The sequence below is a fragment of the Erpetoichthys calabaricus genome, chromosome 3 (genome assembly GCF_900747795.2).
Source record: "Erpetoichthys calabaricus chromosome 3, fErpCal1.3, whole genome shotgun sequence".
NCBI classification, from domain to species: Eukaryota; Metazoa; Chordata; class Cladistia; order Polypteriformes; family Polypteridae; genus Erpetoichthys; species Erpetoichthys calabaricus.
In genome coordinates, this window is record NC_041396.2 from 116174978 (window position 1) to 116202370 (window position 27393).

The 27393-nt window shown below is 36.3% G+C and overlaps 1 protein-coding gene across 5 annotated transcripts in view; it reads left to right on the forward strand.

The window, feature by feature from the left end:
• phactr2 (phosphatase and actin regulator 2) overlaps nucleotides 1-27393 on the forward strand; it is a 374544-nt gene that overhangs the window by 295677 nt on the left and 51474 nt on the right. For 3 of the 5 annotated variants that reach the window (XM_028797302.2, XM_051924260.1, XM_051924259.1), the window contains exons 3-5: nucleotides 3068-3148; nucleotides 13525-13683; nucleotides 20773-20991. In XM_028797302.2, coding sequence (XP_028653135.2) covers nucleotides 3068-3148; nucleotides 13525-13683; nucleotides 20773-20991 — 459 coding nt within the window. The remainder of the gene's footprint in view (nucleotides 1-3067; nucleotides 3149-13524; nucleotides 13684-20772; nucleotides 20992-27393) is intronic. The other 2 variants (XM_051924261.1, XM_051924262.1) reach the window with 2 other exon arrangements.

Consider the following 27393-nt stretch of genomic DNA (forward strand, 5'->3'; position numbering starts at 1 on the left):
CGGTGATGGACTGTGAACACAGATCCTACTAGAGGACGTAGAGCCTTCATGCTATCCTAATGGAGTCTGTTTCTAACAGTTTGGTCAGAAACATGCACACCAGTAGCAAGCTGGATGTCATTTTATAGGACTCTGGCAGTGCTCCTCCTGTTCCTCCTCTCACAATGGTTCAGATACCAATCCTGCTGCTGGGTTGATGCCCTTCTATGGCCTTATCCAGCTCTCCTTGTGAAACGGCCTGTCTCCTGGTATGTCCTCCATACTCTTGAGATTGTGCTGGGAGACACAGCAAACCTTCTTGTGATGGCATGTATGGATGTGCTATCCTGGAGGAGCTGGACTAACTCTGTGCAACTTTAATCAGCTGCAGGTACCATCTCATGCTACCAGTAGTGACAAGGACACTCGAATATTCGGCCAGGAAGGTTAAGGAGAGAGCAATTGTCTGTGGCCACCACCTGTAAAAGCTGACAAAGTTGATTCACAATAGCTTATGCTATCTAACTGGACAGATTGATATCCCTGAATCTTACAGGGATGTACCACACTCTTTCTTCTTTGAGTGAGAACTGTTCTGGGGGTACTTTAATAGCATATCCCTTATCTAAATGGCTAACAGTTCACACAAAAATAGAGGAAAAAAGTTGTTAAACACAGAAAAGAAGCCAAAAAAGTCTTAAAGGTTCATACTTTGCACATAATAATAAATAATAATAATAGGTTACATTTATTGAGCGCCTTTCACAAACCCAAGGTCACTTTACATACAGAGTAAAAAAAAAAAAAATTACACAGATGACAAACGTTTGTAGAAGAGGAAAGTTTTCAGCTGCGATTTAAAAGTGCAGAAACAGGAGCAATCTCGGAGAGACTGAGGAAGAGAGTTCCAGAGTTGAGGTGCTATAGCACTGGACCTGCCTCCCAAGGTGGAGAGTCTGGTGTGTGGGACAGTAAGGAGCTAGAAGCTGCTCGAGGACCTGAGAGAGCGACAAGGAGTATAAGGAGCTAGAAGCTGAGTGAGGTAGCAGGGGGCAAGGTTATGTAGGGCTTTGAAGGTGAGAAGCAGAATCTTGAATTTAATCTTTGATGGAAGTGGTAACCAGTGAAGCTGGGAGAGAACAGGGGAGAAGTGAGCAAAATGCTTTGTGTGGGTAAGGACTCTAGCTGCAGAGTTCTGAATATACTGTAGCTTCTGTATAGGTTTTGCAGGGAGGCCAATGAAGAGGGAATTACAGTAATCAATACGAGACATTATGAAATAATGAACCAGAGTTTGAGCATCAGACAAGGACAGAAATGGACGGATGCGGGCAATGTTATGGAGATGATAGAATGAAATTTTGGAAAGAGACCTAATGTATAACTCAAAGTTAAATGATGAATCAAACAAAACACCAGGATTTCTGACAACAGGAGCAGGTTTGACAAGTGTACCATCAACAGAAATAGAGAAACTGAATGCCTTAGAAAGTTGGGATTTTGGACCTACCAGTAACAGTTACGTGAGGTCAGCGACCAATGTCACATACCTAACAATGTCACAGCAGAGGAAGTGAGACTCTGCTGATGCAAGAAGAGTTATGCCTGTTATTAATTGATTTTAAGAGGGGAATAGAAGAAGGTGGAATATCAGACCCATGAACCAAGAGCAGCAAAGGGAAGTTGAGTGCATTATTCTCATGAGTGTGCGTGGCTTGCATGATGAACAGATGCACTTAAAATACAATATTTTTGCATGTCTATCTTGCACTTAATAAACTGCTGCATTATATTCATCCCCTAGTTCATCATTCTGATGCTCATGCAACCAGCCTGTCCTCAAAATTCACCACTTTGGAAAACCCAGTTGAGCACAAGGTGTGGCTGGTGTTTTTTTTTTGAAATGCAGCTCTCGCGATCAGTGCGGACAGGTCTAAGTCAAAAAGTATTGAACAAATAGTTACAAGTACAGGTTGTCCCTTATGATTCACAGGTTCGGCTATTCAGGGTTTTTTCATAATTTGTGGGTTGGATCACTACCAGCTTCTACAAATCTTCATATACAGTACTTCAGCATTATGGTAGGACATGGTTGAAGCCATGCATCTTTGACTCGGAAGCTTGAATCCCACATGTGATTTGTTTGCTCAGTGATCGTTCTATCTTGCAGTTCTTGCAACTTTTATGCATCTAATTTAGTGCAGTAAACTTAGAATATACAGTAATCAATTTGTGGGAGTTCTGCACCCCAAAACCTCACAAGTCACAATAGATAGCTTTATAAATATTATCCTGCATATGTTGAGAGATACATTTAATTTGCCCAGTTTCTGTGTCTGTACAGAATTTGTCTCTGTATTTTTCCCCCTACCTCAAAAATACATAGCCTAGGCTGATAAAGCAGCTTTAAACTTGTCCTTTGAGTGTGTGTGTTTGTGTGTCTTTGTATCATTGTGTTGTATAATGGACTGATCTCTTTTGAAATAGACTGGTTTCCCAAAGTCCTAAACTGGAATAAGTGGGTTTAGAAAGTGAATAGATATATGAATTTGAAATATTGTGTGAATTTGACCGAATATATTAGCACAGTACAGTGGTAGTGCTATTTTCCACATCTCCAAGGTTAAAATTCTAAACCAAACACTTTATGTGATGTTTGCATGTTTCCTTGTATTTGTGTAATTCATACAACATATTCCTCCTGTATCTGAAGGACAAAGTGTGTTAGATTTATGTGTGATTGTAAGTTTTCCCAAAATCCATGAGTATTAATGTTTGAGTTAGTTCCATGATGGACCATGATAGTGCCATGTCTATGGTTGGAGCTTGCTTTGCACCCAGGGATTGGCCCCTGGCTACCTTATGTTGAGAGTAATAGGTTCTGGAAATGGTTAGATGCTAATTGAGTAATCAAAGTAATTTAGAAAAAAAAAAAAACTTGTTTACAATAAGTGCTGAGTTTGGTACAAAAGAGACTGTTGACTTAGGAAATCTGTTTTAATATAGATGTATTTGGTATAAATATATGTGAGCATTTTATTCCAGAAATTTACATAAATCTTTAAAAAAAATCTTTTTTTTCTACTAGTTTTAGAGCGAAAAATATCAATGAGGCAAAGTCGAGAAGAACTAATTAGAAGAGGTGTTCTGAAGGATATCTCTGATCAAGGTGAGCACTTTTTCTAGCAAGTTAATTTTGAATGTTTTGTAGTTGTGTTAACATTTCTTGTAATAAATGCATAATATGGTTAAATATTTAAAAATTCTCAGTAATACAGAATATGGTATACCTGGCCTGTTGTTACAGGCTATGTAGTCCCTGTGTAACCGGAGAAAGTGTTACAAAATTGACAGCAGTAAGTTAGACTTGTGCCTGGTGTTTATGGAACTCCACTACGGTTTCCCTATGTCACCGATCCTGTTCATTATTTTTATGGACAGAATGCCCAGGCAAATCCAAGGGGTAAAGGGAGTCTGGTTCGTTAGCCTAAGCGACATACAGTATCTCTGATTTGTGCAGATGATGTGGTCCAGTTGGCTTTATCTGGTAGTGACCTCTGATGCACATTCAGATGGTGGCCGAGTGTTAACATATTCCTCTTGTATCCAAATTTGAAGCCATGGTTCTCAGGTAGAAAAGGGTGGAGTACCCTCTCCAGGTTAGAGAGGAGGTGGTACTTCAAGCAGATAAGTTTAAGTATCTTCTGGCCTTACTCACTAATGAGGGTTGAAAGAACCGAGAAATCAACAGGTGGATTAGAATGTTGTCAGCAGTTATGCGCGCATTGTACCCGTCAGTCATGCGGAAAAAAAGAGCTGAGCCAAAAGGCAAAGCTCTTAATTTACTGGTCCATCTGTGTTCCTACTGTAGCCTATGGCCATGAGCTTTGGGCAGTGACTGAAAGAACTAGATTGTGGATACAAGCAGTGGAAATGATCATCCTTTATGAGTGCCTTGGCTCATAATTAGAGATAAATACAGCGATTTACCATTCAGAAATAACAAAAGTAATTACAACTTTCTGTGCAGTCTTGGTAGCATCTTTATAGAAAACTCCAGAATGCTTCCGTCTTAGATGCTGTTGTGTAGCTGTTTTGCTGCTATAATATATACCATTTCATATTTACAGAGCATACAAAATACTATTTTTTGGCTTTTGCTTAAAGTATTCCCATACTTTAGAAGTCTGTGGTCTTTTACGCCTGCAGATGAACTAGGTGCTGCCATGTTGATCTCTTGGAAGTTGGTAAAAACATGATGTGCCGATGTATGCCACCGACCGACATATTTAAATAATCAACTAAGTCAATTACATTGATGCAATGTAGCAGTTCTCCTATTGTGAGGCTAATGGACTGTAGCTGTAACATTGTTGTATTATCAAAGCTTATCATCAGTTTCATAGATTTGATTGAAACTTAGTGACACTCGTTGCCACTGGATTTGGGACTTAATGGCGGACACATTTCAGTATGTGGGACCAGTATTACTAGGTATGGTTGCTTTTGAGCCAGAAGGCACTAATATATTTGACAAAATGTATGCACAGGTTAGATGGGGCCTATTTAAACCAGAGAAATATGTGCAGGAATGTGGAAAATACCTGCCTCAGTTCAGGATCAACAGTTCACATTTTTTCTAGACTCCAGTATTCAGGAATACAATGTGTATAAATCATAAACTAACCAATAAGGAAGCTATAATTTTACTAAACACAAGCGATAAGGACAAATGTAATGTAAATGGTTATACATTGTTTAGTAAATACAGGCATGATAAAAATTGGAAGGATGGCAATACACAAGAGAATTTAAACACTGTAATCCATCAAATGTAAAATGAGCCACATTTTCATATTGATATCCGAGTTAGATTAGGACAGAGATGACGATGATGGGAATGGTGAAATAGAGTATTCTGGATAATCATGGTCACCTCTAGTTTGCATATAATCACAAGTGGTCCACAGGGGGTCCTATATCCTTTGCAGTTTATACCATCCTGAGACATATGGATAATAAAAACTGTCGTAGTAGAGTTCTGTTTATAGATTACAACTCAGCATTTAATACTGTTATACCGTCTAATCAAAGCATCCGACTTCTCAAGTTAAGACTTGGCGCCAAGCTCTGCAATTGGATTTCGTACTTCAACAGCAGAGATTGGCATGTGCAGATTGGTAGCATCATATACTTTATGTTGAACCTTAATATAGGCACTCCACAGGTTAGAGTAGTGAGCCCTCTTTTCTGTTCTCCGTGTTCAACTGTGACACTGCCATCATAGCCCTGATCATCAGCAATAACGAGTCAGCTTACTTTGAATCAGCTAAAAATGGTGACAAGAAAACCCATCTCACTCATAATATCAGCAAAACCAAATACTGTAACTGGTCGAAGACTTTGGGAAGCAAAAAGAATACCATACTTCCATCTTCATTGGATGGTAAGCTGTCAAAACGGCAAGCAAGTATAAATTTGCTAGACGACTTAGAGTAACTCTGGTAAACTAAGATGGGCATACTACATTTCTATTCTTAACAGGCTCATCAGTACCTCCACTTCCTCAAATGTCAAGGACAGCTTGCCCTTTTTCATCTGTCAGGAGCACCAGTAATTCAGTACCAAGTCAATATCAACATTCAGAACACATAACAGTACTGTGATTTAAAAAAAAAGCAGTCATTATCTCAAGTACAGAGTACAATGAAATCCTTGTTTGAACACATGACTAACATATACCACTCCTCTCTCTAGCAATATGGATCTCACTGTGTAGGTTATGTAAAATATTACAACATGGAATATAATAGGTAAATTGTAGCCTGGACCTTTTTGGACTCCCTGTGGTTCATGAGAAAATTTTCAGACCTGATTCTGTTTTCCTTCAAGGCAGATGTTTAAAGTAAAGTATCATTGATATTGAAAAAATGGCCTGTAAACAATGGCTTGCCAAACCTGGCCACCTAAATGACTTACCCCTTGGTATTATTTAAAGAATGAGTTTTAATGTCATAATGTGTTGTCAATATGTTCTTATTCAGAAATGTGTATATTTTTGTTTGGGATAACCATTGTTTATTTCATTATAGAATATGTCTGACCATAATGACCTTAAAGACTTATGCTGCATATATTCAATATAGCCAAGTGCTAAATTGCATTATAGGTGTAGTAGCCTGTGTACAATCAGGATACAGGTCAGGTCAGGTTGGGGAGCATGCACTGGTATAGCATGTTGCCGCACACGCCATATGACGATACAGCTCCGGATCCTGGTTGGCAACCCCCCCAGGCAGACACGTGGACCAGTCCCACCCTCTGGAAATGACCATCCATCTGCCGCAGCCAGGTGTTACGTCTGCATCCCCTTGTCCTGGTCCAGCCACTCAGGTCCTCAACAATAAGGATCCTACGAGCCGGATCTCCCTCAGGGAGTTGCGCCACATGGCCGTAGTGCCATAACTGACTCTCCCTCACAGTGCAGATAATGTGCCTCATTCGGGACTCCGTGAGCAACCACTCATTCAACACAAAGTAAAACCAGTGGTACCCAAGGATTCTCCGAAGAGTGCAGTCTTCGCCTCAGGTCACCGGATAGCATCCATGTCTCACACCCATATAGCAAGACAGGAAGCACCAGGACTCTAAAGACTTGGACCTTCATCCTCTTTCATAGATATCACACCCCTTTCCAGCAACCTCATGATCACCAAATAACCCCCACACCGCCCCGCCCACCCATGCTCTCCCAAACTGTCTACTGACTTCATAGGAAGAGTCACCAGAGACATGATTGTCACTGCTAAGGTAAATAAACCTCTTGACAAGGTCGGCACTCTCTTTACAGACAGACACGCTGCTAATGGCTGTGCCCAAGAGATCATTAAAGGCCTGGATCTTTGTTTTTCTCCAGAACACTTGCAAGTCCAGACACTCCGACTCCTCACTCAGTCTCTCGAGAGCCCTGATCAGAGCCTCCATTGACTCTGCAAAGATCACCGCATTGTCAGCAAAGTCAAGCTCAGTGAGTCTTGCTTCACCAAGATATGCCCCACAGCTGCTGGACCCCACGACCTTGCCCAATACCCAGACCATACAAGCATTGAACAGAATAGGAGCAAGAATACACTCCTGACAAACTCCAGAATCAACTGGGAAAAACACAGAGGTTCTGCTTCCACTGTGCACAGCACTCACAGTACCAGTGTTCAGGCTGGCCGTTATATCCAGAATTCTTGAGGGGATCCCGCAAAGTCTCTGGATATCTCACAGGGCAACTCGATCAACCAAGTCGAATGCTTTGTGAAAATCGACAAAGGCTGCAAAGAAACACTGCTGATATTCATTTTTGCACTCCATGAGAACCCTTAGTGCCAGGATACGGTCGATAGAATACTTCTTAGGCATAAGACCAGACTGCTCCGATCACTAGTAGCTGAGCAAGTGATCACATATCTTATTGAGGATGACCCTAGCAAGGACCTTACCCGGCTTCGAGAGCACTGTTATCCCTCTGTAGTTATTGCAATCTAGGCGATCACCCTTCCCTTTCCAGAAAGGGACAGCAAGTCCTGTTTTCCAGTCAGTTGGGATGACGCCAAAGTGACAGCCTTACCACAATCCTGGAGAAGTTCACCCTGGATACCACAGATCCCCACAGCCTTCCGTACTCTCAGCTGGTTCCCCACTTGTGCAATCTCAGTGAAATTGTGTGGTTCACAGCTAATTGGAGGATCAGCCTGAAGACCCATGGACCCAGAGATATCCAACGCCCTAGCCAAAGGATCAGCTTTAAATAGCTGCTCAAAGGGTAAATAGGGTATTTACGACATATTTAATCACGTTTTAAATTACCAGGAAAGGGAAATCTGTTAGTGATGTAAATGATCAATCCTTGATTTATGATGGTATCAACTGCCGACTCAAGCCTAGTGTGTCAGTAGGGGTGGGTGGTGCACCAGTATAACCGAGACACCAGTGGAAATTTTTGTATATTATTATATATCAACACAGCATACTGTAGCATATGCTGGTACAATTTTGTAGATGAAAGTAACACAGGTGTAAAATTGCTATAGTTAAATTTGAATGTTTATATGCAGTTAAATAGTATATGGCCTACGTATTCTAAAACTGATAGTGTGTTTGTTTCAGCGTTTAAATTTAAGTAAACTCGTGTATTATATAAAATTCATGCTATAATAGTAGTCCTAGACATTGAAATTAGGTGGCAGCACAGCAAAAGCTACTTTTGTTAAAATTTGTATTTTGCATTGTTGTTGTAGCAACTTGACCTGTGGGAGAAGGACCAAACGAGTCTCTGCAGGGAGAGGGCAAAGCAATGCATGCTGAAGCAGCTTAAAAGGAGGTGTGAAGAACAGCATGGCAGGTTGAACTGTCAGACTTGCGTAGATACAGCAAAGGAAAGACAGTGTCTGGTGTGGCAAGAAGGCTCATGAGGACAGCGATCTCCCTCAAAGAGCAGTATCTCCCGAGCCTAACAGTGGAGTTGATAAGAGTGCTTTCTTATAGAGACAATAAACTGTCTTCTTAAGGACTATTAAGCGGCTGATTCCTCCACTTTACCTCTGGTTTTTTGCATTATATGCAAAATGATGCTGAATGATGTGATAAAACATTGTGTATTTTTTCGTCAAAACTTGAAACTGTCTATTTTTGAAAGGATCAGTTGAAACTCATGTGATCATTGCACTTTCGACACACTTTTTGTAGAATGATCACATGTGTGCTTTACAAATGTTAAATGACTGAGCATCTAAAAATAATTCAGAAATGCAAAAGATAAGGAATTAAAGTATGTTATTCTGTGCTGCCAAAAGAAAATACATTTGTAATGCAATTTAATCTTTGCATGTAGATACTTCTGAATGTCTATGATGATGATAATTGGGTAGCCCTGTTTTGACCATCAAGGAAAATTAAAACATGCTTAGGGCATCAAGGGAAAGGGGGCATCACAGAGTTGTTACAAAAGTAGGAGATAACGTGTCCATCAAACACAGCGCATCTTATACCAGTACTGCTCAACAGTTGAAAGTACATACAGCCTTAACACTAGAATTACCAGAGCCTACGAAAAAACTCGTAGATCTGGCGCACCTTAAATCCGTTCACACCTCTCCGCCTGCGTCTTTTGTCCTCTAAAAGTGCTGATAAAGTCAAGCTGCTAGCAGTCGGCTATTCCATCCCCCCACCGACTTAGAATGTGCACGAACTTCTCCCAGCTCATGCCTTGATTGATTATCTGGGAGTGAAGTGGAGTTTTAGAGTGGAAATAATAGATTATTTGGAACACACGCATTTCATGTGTGTTCCATTTCTACAGTAATCTGTGTAAACACATTGTTAAAACAGAAACTTTTTCATATTTTAGTAATAAATGTTACAAAATGTAGGCATAAACTATAGAATGTGTAAAGCCGGAGTTCCAAAGATCAAATAAACACTTTCACAAAAAGTTCAAGGATAATACAACAGTTTCCGTGGCGTAGCGCGCTAAGATTAGCTTCTCAGAGCGCAGCAGCTTTGCCTACATTTTGTAAGGTATTCATTGACTCTAAATCTGCAACCATTTATTGAGTTTACTTTGACTTGGTGGGGAAGGATTCCATCTTGTCACACTATTTTAAAGTAGTTTGATAAATATCAGTCTACTGGTAGTGTGAAAGACTCATTTGCATGAACACTAAAAAAATATCAAAAGGGTGAGAGCTAAACATTTTAAACTGGGACTGTTCACTGAATTATTCAAATACCACCTGTATAAAGTACATATAGTGTATATATTTTTATAGGAATAAATTAGGTTTTGATTTTACTCAGTTAATTAAACTATTAAATGGAAATTGGAGTATATTAAAGTAATTGCAGACTCATTTACAATAATGTTAATTGTGGAGCTCATGTGAAAACATTTTTTTTAGTGTTTATGACAAGGTAAATAAGCTGCATTGATTAATCTTTAACTGCTTCATTCCTTAAGTGGTGCCATGAGTCAAATGACAAAGCTAAGTGGCTTTTCCCTTTATGCTTTCAAAAAACATCATAACCTTGTGCCACATCCATTCTTTTGCTTAGGTTTACTAAAGCTTTAAAGTAAGCATTTCCACAGGCAATGACAGACCTCAGAAATCTGTTCTTATTTTGAATGATAATAGTAGTTATAGATTCTTGCCCCAGGTACTCACTATGCAGTTTGAATGTTCTCCCCATGTCCGTGTGAGTTTTTCTGAAGGTGCACTGGTTCCTTCGCACAGTGCAAGGACATGCAGGTTAGGTGGATTGGTGCTGCTAAATTGGCAGTGATGTGTGTGTGTTTTCAAATTGTGATAGGATAGCATCCTGTCCATGAATCGTTCCTGCCTCACATCCTAGGGCTGCTGGGATAGGATAAAGCTGCCCTTTGACCCTGCTCTGAATAAACAAATTTAGAATATTGATATACAGAATATTGTTTTAACAATATGTCAGTCTCCCACTTCTCTATTTTAGTAATATTCATGTGAGAAAATATGCTTGTTTCTTTAAGGCTACGTTGTCACTATGATAATAATAATAATCCTCTTCTTGGGCCTCAGTATGGTACTGATTTTATAAATTGGGTCTACAGATTAAAAGGTTTAAGAACCCCTGGTCTATACGGTACACATTTTCTAAGATTTTATGTCTTGAAAGGCATATGCAATATATGTTTATTTCCAGTCCAGTTCTTATTTTATTATTTTTCACAGTATAGATATTTTGTAATTCAGTTTATTAAAGTGGTCCTTATGAAAAGAAACATCACAGTAAAAATACCCACTTTTAACTTATGAAATTGGACTAACAGAAGCACCGAAACTTGGTTCAATCTCAAGAGTATAAGTACATAGACTATAACATGATATTTACTGTAGATGTGATCATTTTTAATTATGCCACGTGGTAATCATGGCCACACCACAAAGTCCTATTTGGGAGCCATGCAGAAGCCTTCAAAATGGGAAAAATAGAACTTTATTTTTAATCAAGTATATATTTGATTTTTTTTAAAGCCCTTACTAACATTGTTGTCTTTAGATTTTTAAAATGTACTCAACTCAAGTTATCATTTTAAAGTCTTCCACATCCCAAAACGGAAGAAAGAAGATCATGTTTAAGATTCTGATGTGTTCCATTCAGACATGCTCACATTAGTGAACACACACTATGAATGCACAACATGATCATTGTGACAGTTCATAAGTTAACACTTAAAGGGACTGCAAACATGCATCTATTACTCATTTACTATTATGTTAACAAGATCTTGATAAGCACTTTTTTGAGTTTTCATAACAAAACACAGTAGCACAGCATCAGTAAAGTGATTTATTTATCTTTGCAATGTGATCCACTAACAAATATTCACTTTGGAGTAGTCTGAGGTGGCTTAACCAGAACACATTTAGCTTGATAAAACGTACTTAATATGAAGGATTCGTGAGTCTTATTAACAAGTAATTAATTTTACCATCATCTCAATATGCTATACTGCACGGAGATGAATAACCTATCTTCTGTTGTTTTATAAGTGCTATGTAGACCTAAAGAACTCTTTGATAAGGTCTTAATAAATAAGAGTATTTAATAGGTGCTTTTTTGCAGTACCTAAACTAAAGTATTACCTGAAATTATTTAGTATGTGTTCTTATTTGTATCCACACACACACACACATATATATACTGTATATGCTACTATATATATATATATATATATATAGAGAGAGAGAGAGAGAGAGCACTTCTGCATGAAAAACTAATCTAAAGTTATTTGTATTTTTATATTAATGAATTTAATACTTGTTTACTGAAATGATAGTTTAATAACTATTTGAAGGCTGTATCACCATTTTTAAATGTTTTTTTTTCTGTTAGCATATTTATATTTTATACTGGTTTTACAGAATTAAACCAAAATATTGTTCACTTGAATAATGTAGTTACTTTTAATACTTGAAGGCTGCATGACATTTTTATTTGTTCATATAGAGTTTTTTTCTTGTAGTGAAATTGAGTACGTTGAATGAAATTTCGGTTTTCTTTGCGGTATCGAATGAGTATCTTGAAAATTCACTGGTATTGGCATCAACTAAGTAAAAATCAATTATCCTGACAGTTCTGCTAATGAACTAGACATGTCTAGAATGTGACTGTGCCTTAGTAGTGCTCCTTATGTGAATCAGAAGAGGAAGGGGTGGGTGTTCCTGCAGAAGTGGAAGTGATGTCATTATTCCTCAAGCCTCTGTTCACCAAAGAGTAAAGGTGTAAATGTCAGTGCCAACCTGCAGCTCTCCGTGGTATTGCAGTCACTATACAAGCCCTGGAGAAGTCCCTCACTCGTGCATGTGAGAGAAGGTGCACAATGGAGTCCATCTTCCCTGACTACGTCCACTTCCTTAAAGTCAGAGTATTATTAATGACGTAAGACCTCAGCCATCCAACAAAGTTATTTTACTCACTCCAACCTTTAGACACTAATGGCACTTGCACCAGTAGATTCAAGTTCAGATTTATCAAAAGAGTCTTCTAAATTAAAAAGAATTTTATTTAAAATAATTTTAGTTCTCTCTAAATTAAGAAAAGGCTGCAACATTTTAGAACACGTATTTCTTAAAACTGTTGAGAGCCCTAATTTTCTTTGCATCTCTAATAATGAATTACAAAACACAATAAGTTATTAATGAAGATTTTTAACATGGGAAAACAGGAAACCAAAATTATGAAGCTTTCCAGGAAAGTGATGCATGGTTTCCGATGTGCTTTAGTTGCATTTATTATTTTCTTTGTTACCATCAACTCCCAAGCAAAACAGGCATACTGCACTGCTACACTCGCATTTACTGTAACAAGACTGCAGTCTGTCATGATTGGACCTTTTTTAATATCACTTTTTCCAGACGCACCTGATGAGTGCAATACAGGCAAAACATATCTGTAATCTTCTTTCAGAGAGTGGGAATTACTTTTTTTTTTTGGTTATGAACACTGGCACACAGCTATTCATTATCAGTATTTCTCTGTAGTAGTAATAATCTTAACATATTTTATTGCTGTCTTTGCTCCTTCTGAATCAATTATGTCAGTTGGCTAAATATTCTTGATGCTGTTATTTTCAGACACTTAACAAAATTCCTTTTTATATGCAAGTAGTATTTTAGTTTTTTCTAAATGTTTTACAACTATGTTGATATGTACATGTATTATTTTGGTTTACCTTAAAAAAATCCACAGATTTGGACATATTCTGTTTTTAAGGTGGATACTGTATGTATGGCTAACAATGAAGTTTTTTTTCCCTTTTAGTATTTCATACGTACTTGTATTTTGAACCTATAATGGTCTTTCATCCATTTCCTACATTTAATTTCTCATTATTGGGAGGACAATGGCAGGAAGGCACAAATTGACCTTGAACAGGACTCCAGCCCAGTGTTTAGTGATATGCCTATTGTGTGTTATACACTATTCACCTTTAAATTCTTCTTTGTGTTTCACATTAAGATGGAGATGTGACTGTAAATTCAGAAACATCAAATGGACATACAGTACCTATCAGTATAGAGCCTGTTATGGAAGAAGTTCAAGCAGATATAGAGAAGCAGAAGGATCTGTCAGCAGAAAACAAAGACCATTTACCTGGAGAAACAGGGGAGAAGCCAGGTAAATATTTAGTTATGCTTCTCACTTAAATATTCTGTCCAAATCACATATCTCAGTTCATTAATTAGGGTGAAGCAATATATGTTTTAAACAACCTCTGTTACAGTATGTCACTTTTAAAATATATACAGTAAGTAAACGTTTCATGTACAGTGAATCACAGACTGATCATAGATGTATGATCATAAGAGTAGCAGAAACCTAGCATATTGAGTCAATTCAAATGGACAATAAAGGGATAGTATCATAAAAATTAGCATTTGTTTAGACAAACCCAAAAGAGCAGTTTAATGTTCACTTTTTATAACAATATCAAAACAAATATTAATAATTAAAACCTCAAAATAGCAGAGCACACAAATTATTTTCATACCCTGTCTGTCAATGTATCAACAGAAAGACAAGCCTGTCTAAGTGTAATATTATACAATAATCAAAAATGAATTCATAAAGAGAAAATGCTGGACCATTAAGATTCATTGGTCATAATATTGTTAATATATTGCAAAAGAAATGCATCCAAAATTTACAAAAGCTCGGTCAAGGAAATATTGAGTTTATATGAACACTAAAGGGAAATTATTTGCACAGAAAAGGAAAGAGCAAATAATCTAAATTTATTTCTTTGGAAAGTTTTCCCCTGTAAAGAAATCTCCTAGTAGCGGAATAGAATATTAATGTAATATTACACAAAGAGAAATAATACAGTATTAGGATTAAACAGGCCAAATTTTAAAATATCACTGGGGAAGTTAGTATTTACCATTGAGATGTGTTACAAATTTCAAAATACATAACTGCAATTTATTTAGTAGAACACTGAAATCAGCTTACCTGAAGTACTGTACTCCTTATCCCTGTTGTCATTGCTTGTTCAGGTATGTTCCCAATACTTGAATATAAACTCAATATGATTGTATTAGCAAATAGTCTAATGAATTTCAACTGGAGTATTGTGTTTCTCTAATTTGTTAGAATATAAGGAGGATGCAAAAATCATCATAATTATATTGAGAGGTTATTAAAAGCTTTTGAAAGTAGAGATTCAAATTATAGTGTCCAGAAATTAGCATATTTGACTTAACCTCAATAAAGAAGAGGATATTGTGTATAAAATTTTTTTCCAAATTAGGTAAGGTTAAAATATAATGTGTCATAGATTAGTACTGAGGATTTTTCTTGTTTTGTTTACATAAATGATGTAGACCAGCGTTTCCCTACCTGTGGGCCATGGCATCATTACTGGTGGGCTGCGGCAGACCCGGGATGAATACTCCGCTATCCCACCATTCTGACGATTGTGCTTGATTCAAAGGGCAACATGACAGGTGGATTGCAGCTAATCCTGGACGACCTCCTCAGTCCCCACTTGATTGTGCTTGATTCACCAAGGATGAAAAGCATTGATGATCATGATTCATCTAAAGTTGTGACAGAAGGAAAACTCAACCGTTTGATGGGTTGCACTAAATCCACATATTGGCCCACCACCAGCAACAAATCCCAGTGGATTACGCATAAACTGGCATGTGAAAAACTGAATTGTGACACCACAAAGGTTGGGAAACACTGATCTAGACAATGATGGTACTGACAAGCTGGTTAGTTTTGAGAATGGTGCTAAATTAGATTCTGACAAATCATTATAAATGGATCTAGGTAAAAATCAGATATGAGCAGGTGTAGATAACGTTTTAAGCATAGAAAGTGAAACTACAAACTAATTACATGGTTGTGGGGTTGGCAGGGGAAGGCTGAAACCCAAATATACAGCATATGAGAAAGACTGTGGTGTTCTGGCAAACTGATCACTGTCCACAATTAGGTAAATTAAAGAACTGATTTTGAGATTATCCTTAGTCTGATACTTTATTAGTATTTTTTCTGTGTGAAGTTTTGCCTTTCACATTGCCTTTCACATTGCTAGAAAGATGTAATAGTGCTAAATCAAAGTGCTGAGAAAAGCTGCTGTTCTAAATCCAAAAAGAATTCCAGAGACGCTATTAGACTGATTTACAGAGCAAAGTCTAGCTTCATGGAATAAATCATTGAAGTAATGTCATTGTAGTGCTGGGCAGTATACCGGTTCATACAGAAAATCGTTTTTTATTTTTGTTATGATATGGATTTTTCTTATACCGCAACACTGGTTTAAATTGCCTAAACAACATTCGGAACGTGGCACAGCGGGAAATTGTTTAAGGGGAACCTTTTTCACTGCTACACCGCTAAACACATGCAACTGAGTACATGCATTAGTGAAAGTGTTGCGCGGGGGCTCTTTTTCACTGCTGCACCACTAAACACATGCAACGGAGTACATGTGGTAGTGGAGGTATTTCGGGGTGAAAATGGACAGAGAACATTCCGAAACTGAAGCTGTAGCAGACGATAAAGTTGAACATGATGACACAGAAGAACTTTTGCTGGAAAAAGGAGCTGTGTCTGTTGTCTGGAGATACTTTGGATTTAAAAGGTCAGATGTGGACTATTATGTTCAAATGTGTGAATACTGTTTCTATACTACTGGATAATACTGCAAGCCATTGCAGTTTTTTTTGTACTTGTTTTATTTTTTTCCCAATACTGTGTAATGTACCTGGGTACTGTGTAATAGTGTGACGACATGTTGACTTTATTCTCGATATTTCCACTTTATTCTCGTTATAAGCGTTGAGATTAAAGTCGACATGTTGACTTTATTCTCGACATTTCTACTTTATTCTCGCCATTTGTCTAGATTAAAGTCGACATGTCGACTTTATTCTCGTAATGTGTTATTAAAGTAGAACATTGTAAAATAAACTTCATCTTAAAATGAATATTTAATTTCCTAGATTTTCTCAAACCCCGTCATAAGTTATGTAGTACATTAAATGCTTTGTGTTAAGTGTTCCCAGAGCCATGTTAATCGCTACTGCTTCTTAAATTGACTTCCTCTTGCACTAAGAGGAGGCGCTGGCAGCACACGGAATACATTAATTTCATGATTTTCCTGCTCCCTGAACATTTAGAATGCTAAGATAAATACTTGATATAATTTTCATGACGAAATGCATTAAAGTATGTACAGTATTAATCATGTGGGGGCATGGTGGCGTGGAGGTTGCACTGCTGCCTCACAGCAATGGGGTCCCGGGTGTTCCTTGCTTTGAATTTCCATGTTTTTCTGGTGGGTTTACTCTGCGTGCTTCAGTTTCCTTTCAAAGTCATGTAGGATGTGGGGTTTTGTTATGCTATATTAACCCTGGTATGTGTATTGCTCGTATTCACCCTGCGATGTGCTGGCGCCTCGCTCAGGATTTGCTCCTGCCTCGCACACAATGCTTGCTGGGCTGGGCGCAACCTTGAATGGACAGCATAATTAAACATGTATAACGAAGATTTTTTTTTTTTTAAGTTCTGAACACTCCGTGGTCTAAGTTAATAGCTAGGTCTAGTTTCACAAAGATGTTTATCATGTGGTGATTGGTTATGTGGAGAAAGAAAAAGGAAGGAACTGGGGGCTTGGTACATCAGACAGACAGCTCACATGCAATAAAGAAGGCCCGCTCAGAAAAACATCCATTGAATTCTGTGTTCATGTCTCTGAACACCAGATCACGAACCCAACATTTACACAATATTTCAGTTAAACCTGTGCGATACCCATTCATACATCCAGTTTTTGGAGCCTCGTCACACCTGCCATAAAGTTCTCTACACTGAAAGTAGACCTGGGGACCCCTTACTGCGAGGGAGCAGCACTACGCCAGACTACCGTGCATGTTTAATGCCTGCTTTAATGCATTACATCCTGAAAATGTTATCAAGTATTTATCTTAGCATTCTAAATGTTCAGAGAGCAGAAATATCATGAAGTGAATAGTTTCTGTGTGAACGATGTTCTGTAGAGGAAGTCAGTTTAAGAAGCGCATACAGCAATTAACAACTGGGTTGGGGAACACTTAACGCAAAGCATTTAATGTGCTACATAACTTATGACGGAGTTTGAGGAAATCTAGTAAATTAAACATTGATTTTAGGATGAAGTTTAGTTTACGACATTCTGCTTTAATTACAAAATAAACTATGACAATAAAGTGGAAATGTTGAGAATAAAGTCAACATGTCGACTTTATTCTCGACATATACTTTTTTTTTTCTTCCCTGTGTCCGTATTTTTTTTTTCTTCACCATGGCCCTAATACGATTACGCAGGGCTATACCACAAATTGCATTATAAATGCAAGTTTCAGTTTTATTATTTATGTATATAGCTTAGCTTGAAGCAAGGTCCATATTAATGCAGTTTGCCTAAATGATGGTTCAGTTGGTAAAGATGTCATCACCAAGTTGCACTTGTTTTATTTTATTTGGTGAATATTGTACTGTGTAATGCACCTGGGCTTTTGAAGTCTTGAAGTAATAGTATTATTACTGGAAGTTGCACAATTATTTATTTTATTGTTGTTATTAGTTTAAATTATTATGCAGTTTAATGATGGTAAAGTTGTTTAAAAGTCACTTTAATGTGTCAGTGGACAGAGATTAACATTAACAGAAAGTGTAGTTGGTTTACAAAAAATATTTACTCTTTATTCCTTTTCTAAGACATGTTCAGTGCAGTACAACTTTTGACAAGCACCTCTGGATATTTTACTAAGTCTAAATGCCTCTTTGGATGTTTGAAAACATGCTGTCAAAATTTTAGTTTAAGTTGTTTGCAAAATTTGTTCAATAAAAAGTTTCTATATTTTGACTGCAACTATCATGCAATGTTATTCCTTCTCTTCATTAGTGCCACCCCCTTGAAAACTATCACTTTTTGGGGCCATGCAAACCTGTATTGATACTTGTGTGCACATTAAAATGTTTTTTTGTACAATGTACAATTCTCATGACATTGGAATAAGTTATTCTTAGTCAGTAATTGCAGTGGAAAATGTGGTTAACATCCACTCATGTATGGGGAAAAAAATACCGTCCAATACCATGAAACCGGTATAATTTTGAAAAATACCGTGATATAGAATTTTGGTCATACCGCCCAGCACTATGTTATTGTATTATTCATTTCAGTGCCTTGAAATCATGATAATATTGTGTAGATGTGAAATGAATAGGGATTAACAGAAAGGAAAGAGAATTTGACTCAATTATCAGTCTTCCCTTTGGCATTGTAAGTATCCCGTCTGTTACTTAAAAATCCTGCATGACCATTGTATGTTAAATGACTTCATCAAATGGGGAGATTATTTGCACAATAAAATAAGGGAACTTTATTCTTGATTTGTTTTGAACATAACTACAATTGTTGGTCCAAACATTATTTTTTTTAACAACATATCCATTTCAGGATCACTGACAGTTGATGCCTATACTGGCTGCTCTGGATGCAAGGCAGAAATTAAATCATTTCTGGAGTTCCAACCTTGCGTATATTCAATTCACATCATTCTAAAACAAAGTGTATTTAGTTAGTGTTTCAAAATTTCCACATTGGCTATAGACATTCCTAAAAGCTTTTAAACACAACGCAAATCTCTCTGCCAATTATTGGGGCTACTGATGTGGCATATTTAATTATTGAAAATGAATTGGCAAACACTAAATTTCTATCATTGATTATTTTGAAACCAAAGTAATGCTTATGATTTGAATAATACAGAAGCTAATATGATGGCCCTCTCTAGTTGTGACTTATTTGTGCAGTTAATGTCAATCCAATTCAGTAACTAATTCTAATTAATACACTAGCATAAGCAGCAAAATAAAGGCTTTTTCTGAGAATTTTTAAATAATAATCCTAAAATGACAAGTTTGACTTCATGACGTTAACCTTGGGGTAGGTTAAATCTTTTATATATATATATATATATATATATATATATATATATATATATAAAAAGTGGGAAAGATTTGAAAAATTAAACATCAGATGTTTGACATTTGAAAGTCTAATAAATTTGACCATGGATATGATATTAGTCTTCAATAAGTATTATTAACCAGGTGATATTAATACACTGATGCAGTCTTCATCAGTCTCATTACTGCAAATGTCATAAAGTGATTTCCTGACTGATTTTTTTTAAAAAGTGTGTTTTTAATGAAAGCAGTTTTAAAAGGTTTTTACAAATTAAAATAATTCTGAATTATTTTGATACTTCGTAATACTGTTTCAAGTTGTGTTAGTATTGGAGTATTGGTTTTTAGCACTGTTTATTTTTCAGTTAATGGACAGGAACTGTAAATGAGTTAAATTTAATATGTGCACATGATAAGATACAGTAAATCAGGTAGTCCACGATAAAATTGTTTATAAATCCCATGCTGAAATCCCCCAAAGTCAATAAAATGGCCCCATTTGTTGTTACTCTGAGTTGAAAAAGTGGTGGTACTTTCTACATTTGGGGGAGGTGCTATGGCCAAACAAAAGGCTGAGGACTCTTAGTCTGTAGGGAATATACTGTATATGCAAGTGATTATACTTTGATTAAGGTGAAAACAGATAATGTAAACTGTAAAAATTAACTTTCCCAGTATTGAGTCCTATTTAACTTCAGAGCCTAATGATGGAGAACTTTCATCACATTTTTGTACATACTGTAATTAAGTTGATAAATACAAAATAAATGTCTCAAGAAAAGCATCATAGCAGGTGCTAAAGAATGTTTAATTTTCATTTTGATATGCTTAATAAATGTTATTTAAATGATGCTTAATTAAGTATAGTTTGGTAGATAGAAAATGGCAAAATAAGATTATAACATGGTTCATTTTGGACTTGTTATTGTTATCTATTGTTGATTTAAAATGTTTAGGCAACTATAGTCATCACATTATCTTTGCATCTCAGACATGTCAGATCAAACAATACAGAAGCGTTGTGACAGTATAAGTTATGTCATATATGTCTGTGTGTTCGTTTATTCTAAAATACTTAACATCATTTGTTTTATAGCTAAAACTATGCCATCTTCCAAGCATGAAGTGTGTGCTGTCACTTTCTTTATGTTGCCTTACATTTTGCTTGCTGTTTGTATTTCATTATGTATTGTCTTATCTCATAACATAAATTAGTTTTACTAAACTTTGTTCCTGTAGAACGAATTGAAAACAGGCATCTCCAGAAGGTTCATCCTGCTCGTGCTCGGGATACCACAGTTAAAAAATCTCAAATGCCTTTAAAAACTCAAAGCGGAGCATCTGCTGCTAATTTCAAGAAGGAAGAGCCCCCAGTCAAAAAAACACCCAAAACCACTGCCAAACAACCACCTACGGCAGGGTCTAAACAAAGTTCTCGAAACACTAATAATACAAATGGTGAGTAAGAGAGCAGTATGTTTAACTGTGATGCATTCTGCATGGACTCTCTAGCCCCAGTAAACACCCTTTCTTAGAGAAATCCCTTTGGATAGGTCTTCATGCCTTTGTAAAAATGTCATGGTGCATGTTTAATGAAAATGAACAATATTTGCATTGTGAAGCATCCTTAAAAATATTTAAGAAGCATGCATAAAATTCCCAATATATATTTTATTTCGAGATGCATTCATTCTCATTCTAAAGTACCCGCAGACCTTTAAAGCTCAAATAACTTTCAGTCATGCTGTAAATAATTATTTTATACATTTCCTAGCCCATCTTAAAAAATAAATTCATTTTATTTGTACCTTAATACTCACTTCTTTATGTCATCAGTGCATTGTTAGTTGAAGTACTGTATAATATAAAAAAGAAAAATCTGGAACTGCAAAACCCATACGGAATTTCCAGTAACACTGAGATTCTAGTATGTTTAGTAATGACGGCAAGCCTAACAATATACTCATATGCAAGGGTTTGAAAGTATTTTTGCCAAAAGTTTAAATTAAACATAAAACTTGTTTTGCAGGAGCAGAAGCCAGAATTACTGTATACCTGTTACAGTATTAAAATTTGGAATTTTAATTCAATTTATTCTTTTAAAGTGCACATTCACTTAATTTGCACCCATCTCTCCCAATGGGGGTTTATACATATGTATAGAATATAGCTTTCTACTTTCAAACACACATATCCCCAGTAAATTGAAATAACTTGGATAACTGACTGAATTTGAGGAAATCCTTCCACATACAGTACTTATTACCTGACAGCCTTTTCTAGACAAGATGATCTGGTCACACTGTACTTTGTATATCAAAATACTTCTTCTTTAGTTACCTGCCATAAGGCAGGTCTTTTGATCGCCAGCACCTCCATTGTGCTATGTCCTCTGCTCTTCTTTTAATTTCTTGGTATGACTTACCATTTTTCAGGTAATATAACATGTCTTGTTTTGGCCTTTCTCTTGATTTCTTTCCCCCCCAATTTACTTTCCTGTACTATTTTCAAAACTCTATATCCTCATAGTACATTTCCCATCCAGTTTAGTTGCCGTTTTCTCACTGTTTAAAGCATGCTTCTTTCTTCACCGATCCTTTCCAGCACTTTTTTTTATTAGATAATGTGTCAGTCATGCTGATCTTTTTCATCGTTCTCCATAGTCACATTTCAAATGTTTCCATTCTATTTATATCCCTTTTTCTCACTTTCCCTCTGTCTGCTTCATACAATGCAGCACTCCAGATTACTGTTTTATTACTCATTTCTTCAAAATTATGTCCATTCTATTTGTTAGCAATTTTCATTTTGCAGAGAAGGCTTCTTTTCCAATTGCTATACATATTTTTATTTCTTTTTCACTTCTTCCATCCCATGACAGCATACTTCCCAAATATTTAGAGCTGTCCACTTCTACTAACATATGTTCTCCAGTTTTTATTACTGGTTTTGTTAGTTCCTTTGATTATACACATCGGTTTTGTTTCCTTTATATTGATCTTCAAATCATACTTCTTACATGTGTAATATAATTGGTTCATTAGTTTCTGTAGTCCTCCTTCATTGCTTGATGTTGTTGCTTCATTGTCTGCAAATCTTACCGATGTCGCCCATCTTCCTCTTTCACCCCTGACTCATTGTCACTTCTTTAATTATTCTATCAACACAGATATTAAACAGGATTGGTTGAGAATGAGCATTCCTGTCTATTACCTATTTTATTTGACATGCCTCTATTTAGTCCCTACTATATATGGTTCTTACTTTTGCTTACTGGTTCATGTATCGGTTCCTAATTAGTCTTTTGTCCTGCCAATCTACTCCTATATCTCTCAATATTCCTAGAAGTTTTACCCAGTTTACCTGATCAAATGCTTTCTCCAGGTCCACAAAACAGAAATTATAGTTCATTATTATATTCTAGACTCCTTTAATCAGCACCCTCAGCACTCCAATAGCATCTCTTGTTCCCCTCCATTTCCTGAATCCCAATTGATCATCTTCCATATAGCTTTCTGCCTTTGTTTCTAATCTTTTTTTCTATCAACTTAACATTACCTTTGACACATGTGATAATAAGCCTATTGTTCTATAATCTTCTCAATTTGTTCGATATGTGTTCTTTGGTTTTTGGTTTTGGTATTAGTTCTTATTGCTCTTTGTTTCCAAGATCTTTAATCATTTCTGCTGGTATGTTGTTTGTCCCTGTTTGTTAGCTGTTTTTTTTTTCTCCCCCAATTCTTTTATTCTGTGCTCTATTTCTTCCCCCATTGATTCTGGTCTCATCTTTACTACCTTCTTCTACCTCTTCCGGCTCCATCTCTTCTTTTGTTGGTTTATTTATTATTAGCATCATGCAATGTTTCTCATCTTACATTGGTTCTATTAGTGGTTCTTAATTTTTACTGTTTATTGTTGTACTATTATATTGTGTCCTATTGCTAAAGAATTTTGTGATATCTCTCACTTTTGAATTCATCAAATCACTTTTCCTCTGTCCTTTCAGGGATTCAAGTTCTTTGAACTGTTCATCCCAACGTTTATTTCTTGCTTCATTTGTGATTCTTCTTGCTAATTTTTGCTGGCTTAGAATTTCTCATGCTGCCTTCTGTCCCACAGATCTTCCATCTTCTTTTCTCATCCATCTCGTTTATGAAGCCCAGTGTCATCCATTGGTTTTTCCTCTTATTTTTACCTATGTTGTTCAATCCACTTGTAATTATTGCTGTTTTTATTCAGTTCCATTTCTCATCACTCCTTTATTCTTTGTTGTCTTCTGTAGTATTTCAGAATATGACACTTTTACTTGATATCACTGGGATCCATGTTGCCCTTTTTAAATATAAGACAGGGAATTGCTAACAGGATGCCAATACTGTATTACTCACCCAACCACCAGGAAACTGCAAATGGTTGCTAACTAAGAATAGTGAGACCCTGTTGCTCAGTTACACAAATAGGCAGTATGGAATATGGCTTGGAGGTCTGTTTTTTAAGGCTTATGCAGTACTGAGGAGTACAAGAACACCAGGTGCTGCTAAATGAGGTTGCCCAATGTATCTGTACCTAAAGAGGACTGTCTGTGCCTAACCTGTTTCTAAATTTGCCACTGACCTGAGGGAGTTTATAGAGGTACTATGGTTAGAGATTAACTGGCACAAGGAACGAATGACATGAGATATCGAGAGGTGAAAGAAATCACTTTTGTGTGTACATTTAATTTGTACCAATGCCAGAAAAATAGCTTGCTGTCTTTTTTTTGGTACATTTTTTATTAAGTTTTTGCCCCTCCTTTATGTGTATTTCATTAAATAAGAATGCCATTTTGGGGGATTTGGTCTCCTAAACATTCATATAGATATGTCTAAATGCTAAGTGAGCATTCTCCTTTAAAAACTGACAGCTAAATACTTTTGTCAGTCCAGAATTAGGAAAAGAGCACTTTTTCCTCTATACTTCTTGTCTTCATTTTTAGCTTGTGTAGTACCCCATACTACCAGAGATGAAAAATGTTGTGCCTACCATGGAGCAGTCTTTGTGATGGTCCGTGATGTGTCCGGGAGCCTCTTGATCCTTCAATAGTCAACAACCGTGATGAGCTGGACAAATGAGGACACACACTTCCAACAAGGGATTTGTTCAAAAGTGCTCAGTGCTTATATTAAAACAACATCCAAATAAACAGTGCCCAAACAGTGCAGTGATCAAAGTCTTCAATAAATAAGCCATAAAATCCCAAAGTAAATGTGGAGGTTAAAACAATCCAATAAATAAATGATCTTTTAAAACAAGGTTAAAATCCCAAGGCAGAAATCAGTTCTAAAAAACTTGCAATCCCAGGTGCATCCTTCTAAAAGCAGATGTCTACCCTGCTTACTTCAGATGGGATCCTGCAACCAGAGGTGACATCCTACAAACGGGGTTTTATCACAGACATGGGTCACTGTTGTCACAGGCTCTCAGCAGTGCGCCACACTGGATCATCAGGTGCAGACGTGACCCTCTGCTCATTCCAAGGCGTGAATGCGACACCTGACTGATCTGCTTGCATTTGCACATGAGTGTGCAGTCTGCCAAGCACTGCAGTCAACCCTGGAGCAACACCAGCATGCACACATCTGCATTCATTCTGAACCTTTATTCTCTTGGGACACGATTGTTTATTTAAAACCGGCACAATACCACAGACCAGTTATTACAGTTTTACCTAGAAAAATAAGCCTTAACATTTTTAGAGCAGGTTTGCATTTATATGGTTGATAAACCAGTTACCATGCCTCCTCATCCAAGTCTCATATCTCAGTTGAAACTTTCTTTTGGATTTCCATCTATGGTGAATGTAAGATGCATACACATTCATATATTATAGACCCTGTTTAATCCAGTTTAGGGTCACTGTATCAGTTTAAGTAAATTTAAATATTTCCCATTTTGACCACCTCTGGTACAGGTTAATACCAACCACCACTTATAGCAGAGTAATAACATATACTGCTTCATTTGCCATTACATTAAAATAAATTTGGAAGCATGTTATTTTTGTAAATTTCATACTCTTAAAGTCAATAAAATCACTTGCATGATGAGATTAGTTACTTTCATTGCTAAAATTCCAAGTTCATCTTCATCATGAATGTATTTATATATTTTTTCATTTTATTTGATAACTAGCTATATCAGCAGCATATGCAGTTTTTACTGGTTTTTCTTCATTGTATCCATTTCAGTCCTCCAATACCACATGATACATTTAAAAAAATTCAACTACAGTTGTCATGTTAATCTGTCAGTTATGGGTAATAATTCAGTCAAGCCATATACAATAATGTATTCTGAGAGGTTACTTACTCATGTAATAAGTGAATGTATAAGAAAATGCAGCAACGCGTGTCAGTGTAAAATAATCTTTGGGTTTATGTTTAATAAAATAAAATAGTGTTGTGAAATGAACTTTTTAATCGGCGGAGTGGTGGCTTTGAGGCTAGAGATCTGCACTGGCAATCTGAAGGTTGCCGGTTCGAATCCCGTAAATGCCAATAGGGACTCAGCTCTGTTGGGCCCTTGAGCAAGGCCCTTAACCTGCAATTGCTTAGCGCTTTGAGTAGTGAGAAAAGCGCTATATAAATGCAAATAATTATAATTATTAATCATTTTCTTATTTCTATTATCACGCACTTTAGTATTACTCTGCAACATTAGACGATTGTTCCCTAACAAAATCAGACCTATATATGTGATATAATGCTGAATATGTCATATTCACATATTCAGACAAGTTTCAGTAGTTTTTACTTTTACAAGTGAAAATTTAAGTGCAGTTAGACTCCACAGTTAAAATGGTCACCAGAATTTCAACACTCAACCACTATAAAGTGATCATTAAACATACAGCATTCCAAAAGTTTTATGAAGACTTCAACATTTTGAAAGTTGAAATCAAAATTAATGCAACACTAGTATGACTACGTTGGAACTTAAATAATGTTGCAAGGATATTGATTTAAGTTCAAGAAATTTTTATCTGGTGAAATTGAACATCACAGTAGTGCTTGACGATTCTACAGAGTGCTTTTAGGAAAACAAAGTCAATATTTAAGTTTTGCATTTTCCTGTGTAATAGAAAATCATTTTTAAATCTTGCCTGCAGGTGTGCTGAATTCTGAGGTAGTGCAATTCTGAAATAGTTATGTCTTTTTTAAATGAGTAATAACAGAACAGCTGCCATGTTTCTAATATACTTTAAATCATGCAGTTTGTGTTGTTTGTTCATACAGTTGCAGAAATGAATTTCAATATAATGTTGACTACTCAATGTGAAGGATTTGAAGTAGAGATCAGGACTCAGTTTGTTTTAAATAATACTAATTGTTCTAATACAAGTCAGTACTGTATGGTGAATCTTGGGGAAAAAAAACTAATAAATACAATCTTATAAGTCTACATTTACATCTATATTTTTTCTTCTTATAAGTTTAGAGATAATTTTAAAATTACACAAATAAGTAATTAAAGAGTATGCCCTACTTTCATATAGAACTTTTAAATGCATAGGTTTTAGTGTAGATTGTGATACCAACATACAAAGATTATTGATTTCCCAGAGAGATAGTTACTTTAGAAGCCTAAGAATGTATTAGGATTGTTACATTAACCAGTAATGCAAGCTTGAGTATTTTGCAATAGAAATATTTAAGTTTATTCAATTACGAGCAAACTTTTGGTGGCTAGATTTCAAAGTGACGCGTGAGACACCAGCAATCCACCAGTGTTCTGTATCCCCTCAAATGTTTTTTTTTTTTTTTTTAAGTCATTTTTAATGTTTTTGCATGAGATTTATAATGGTGGTCTAGGACAGGGGTA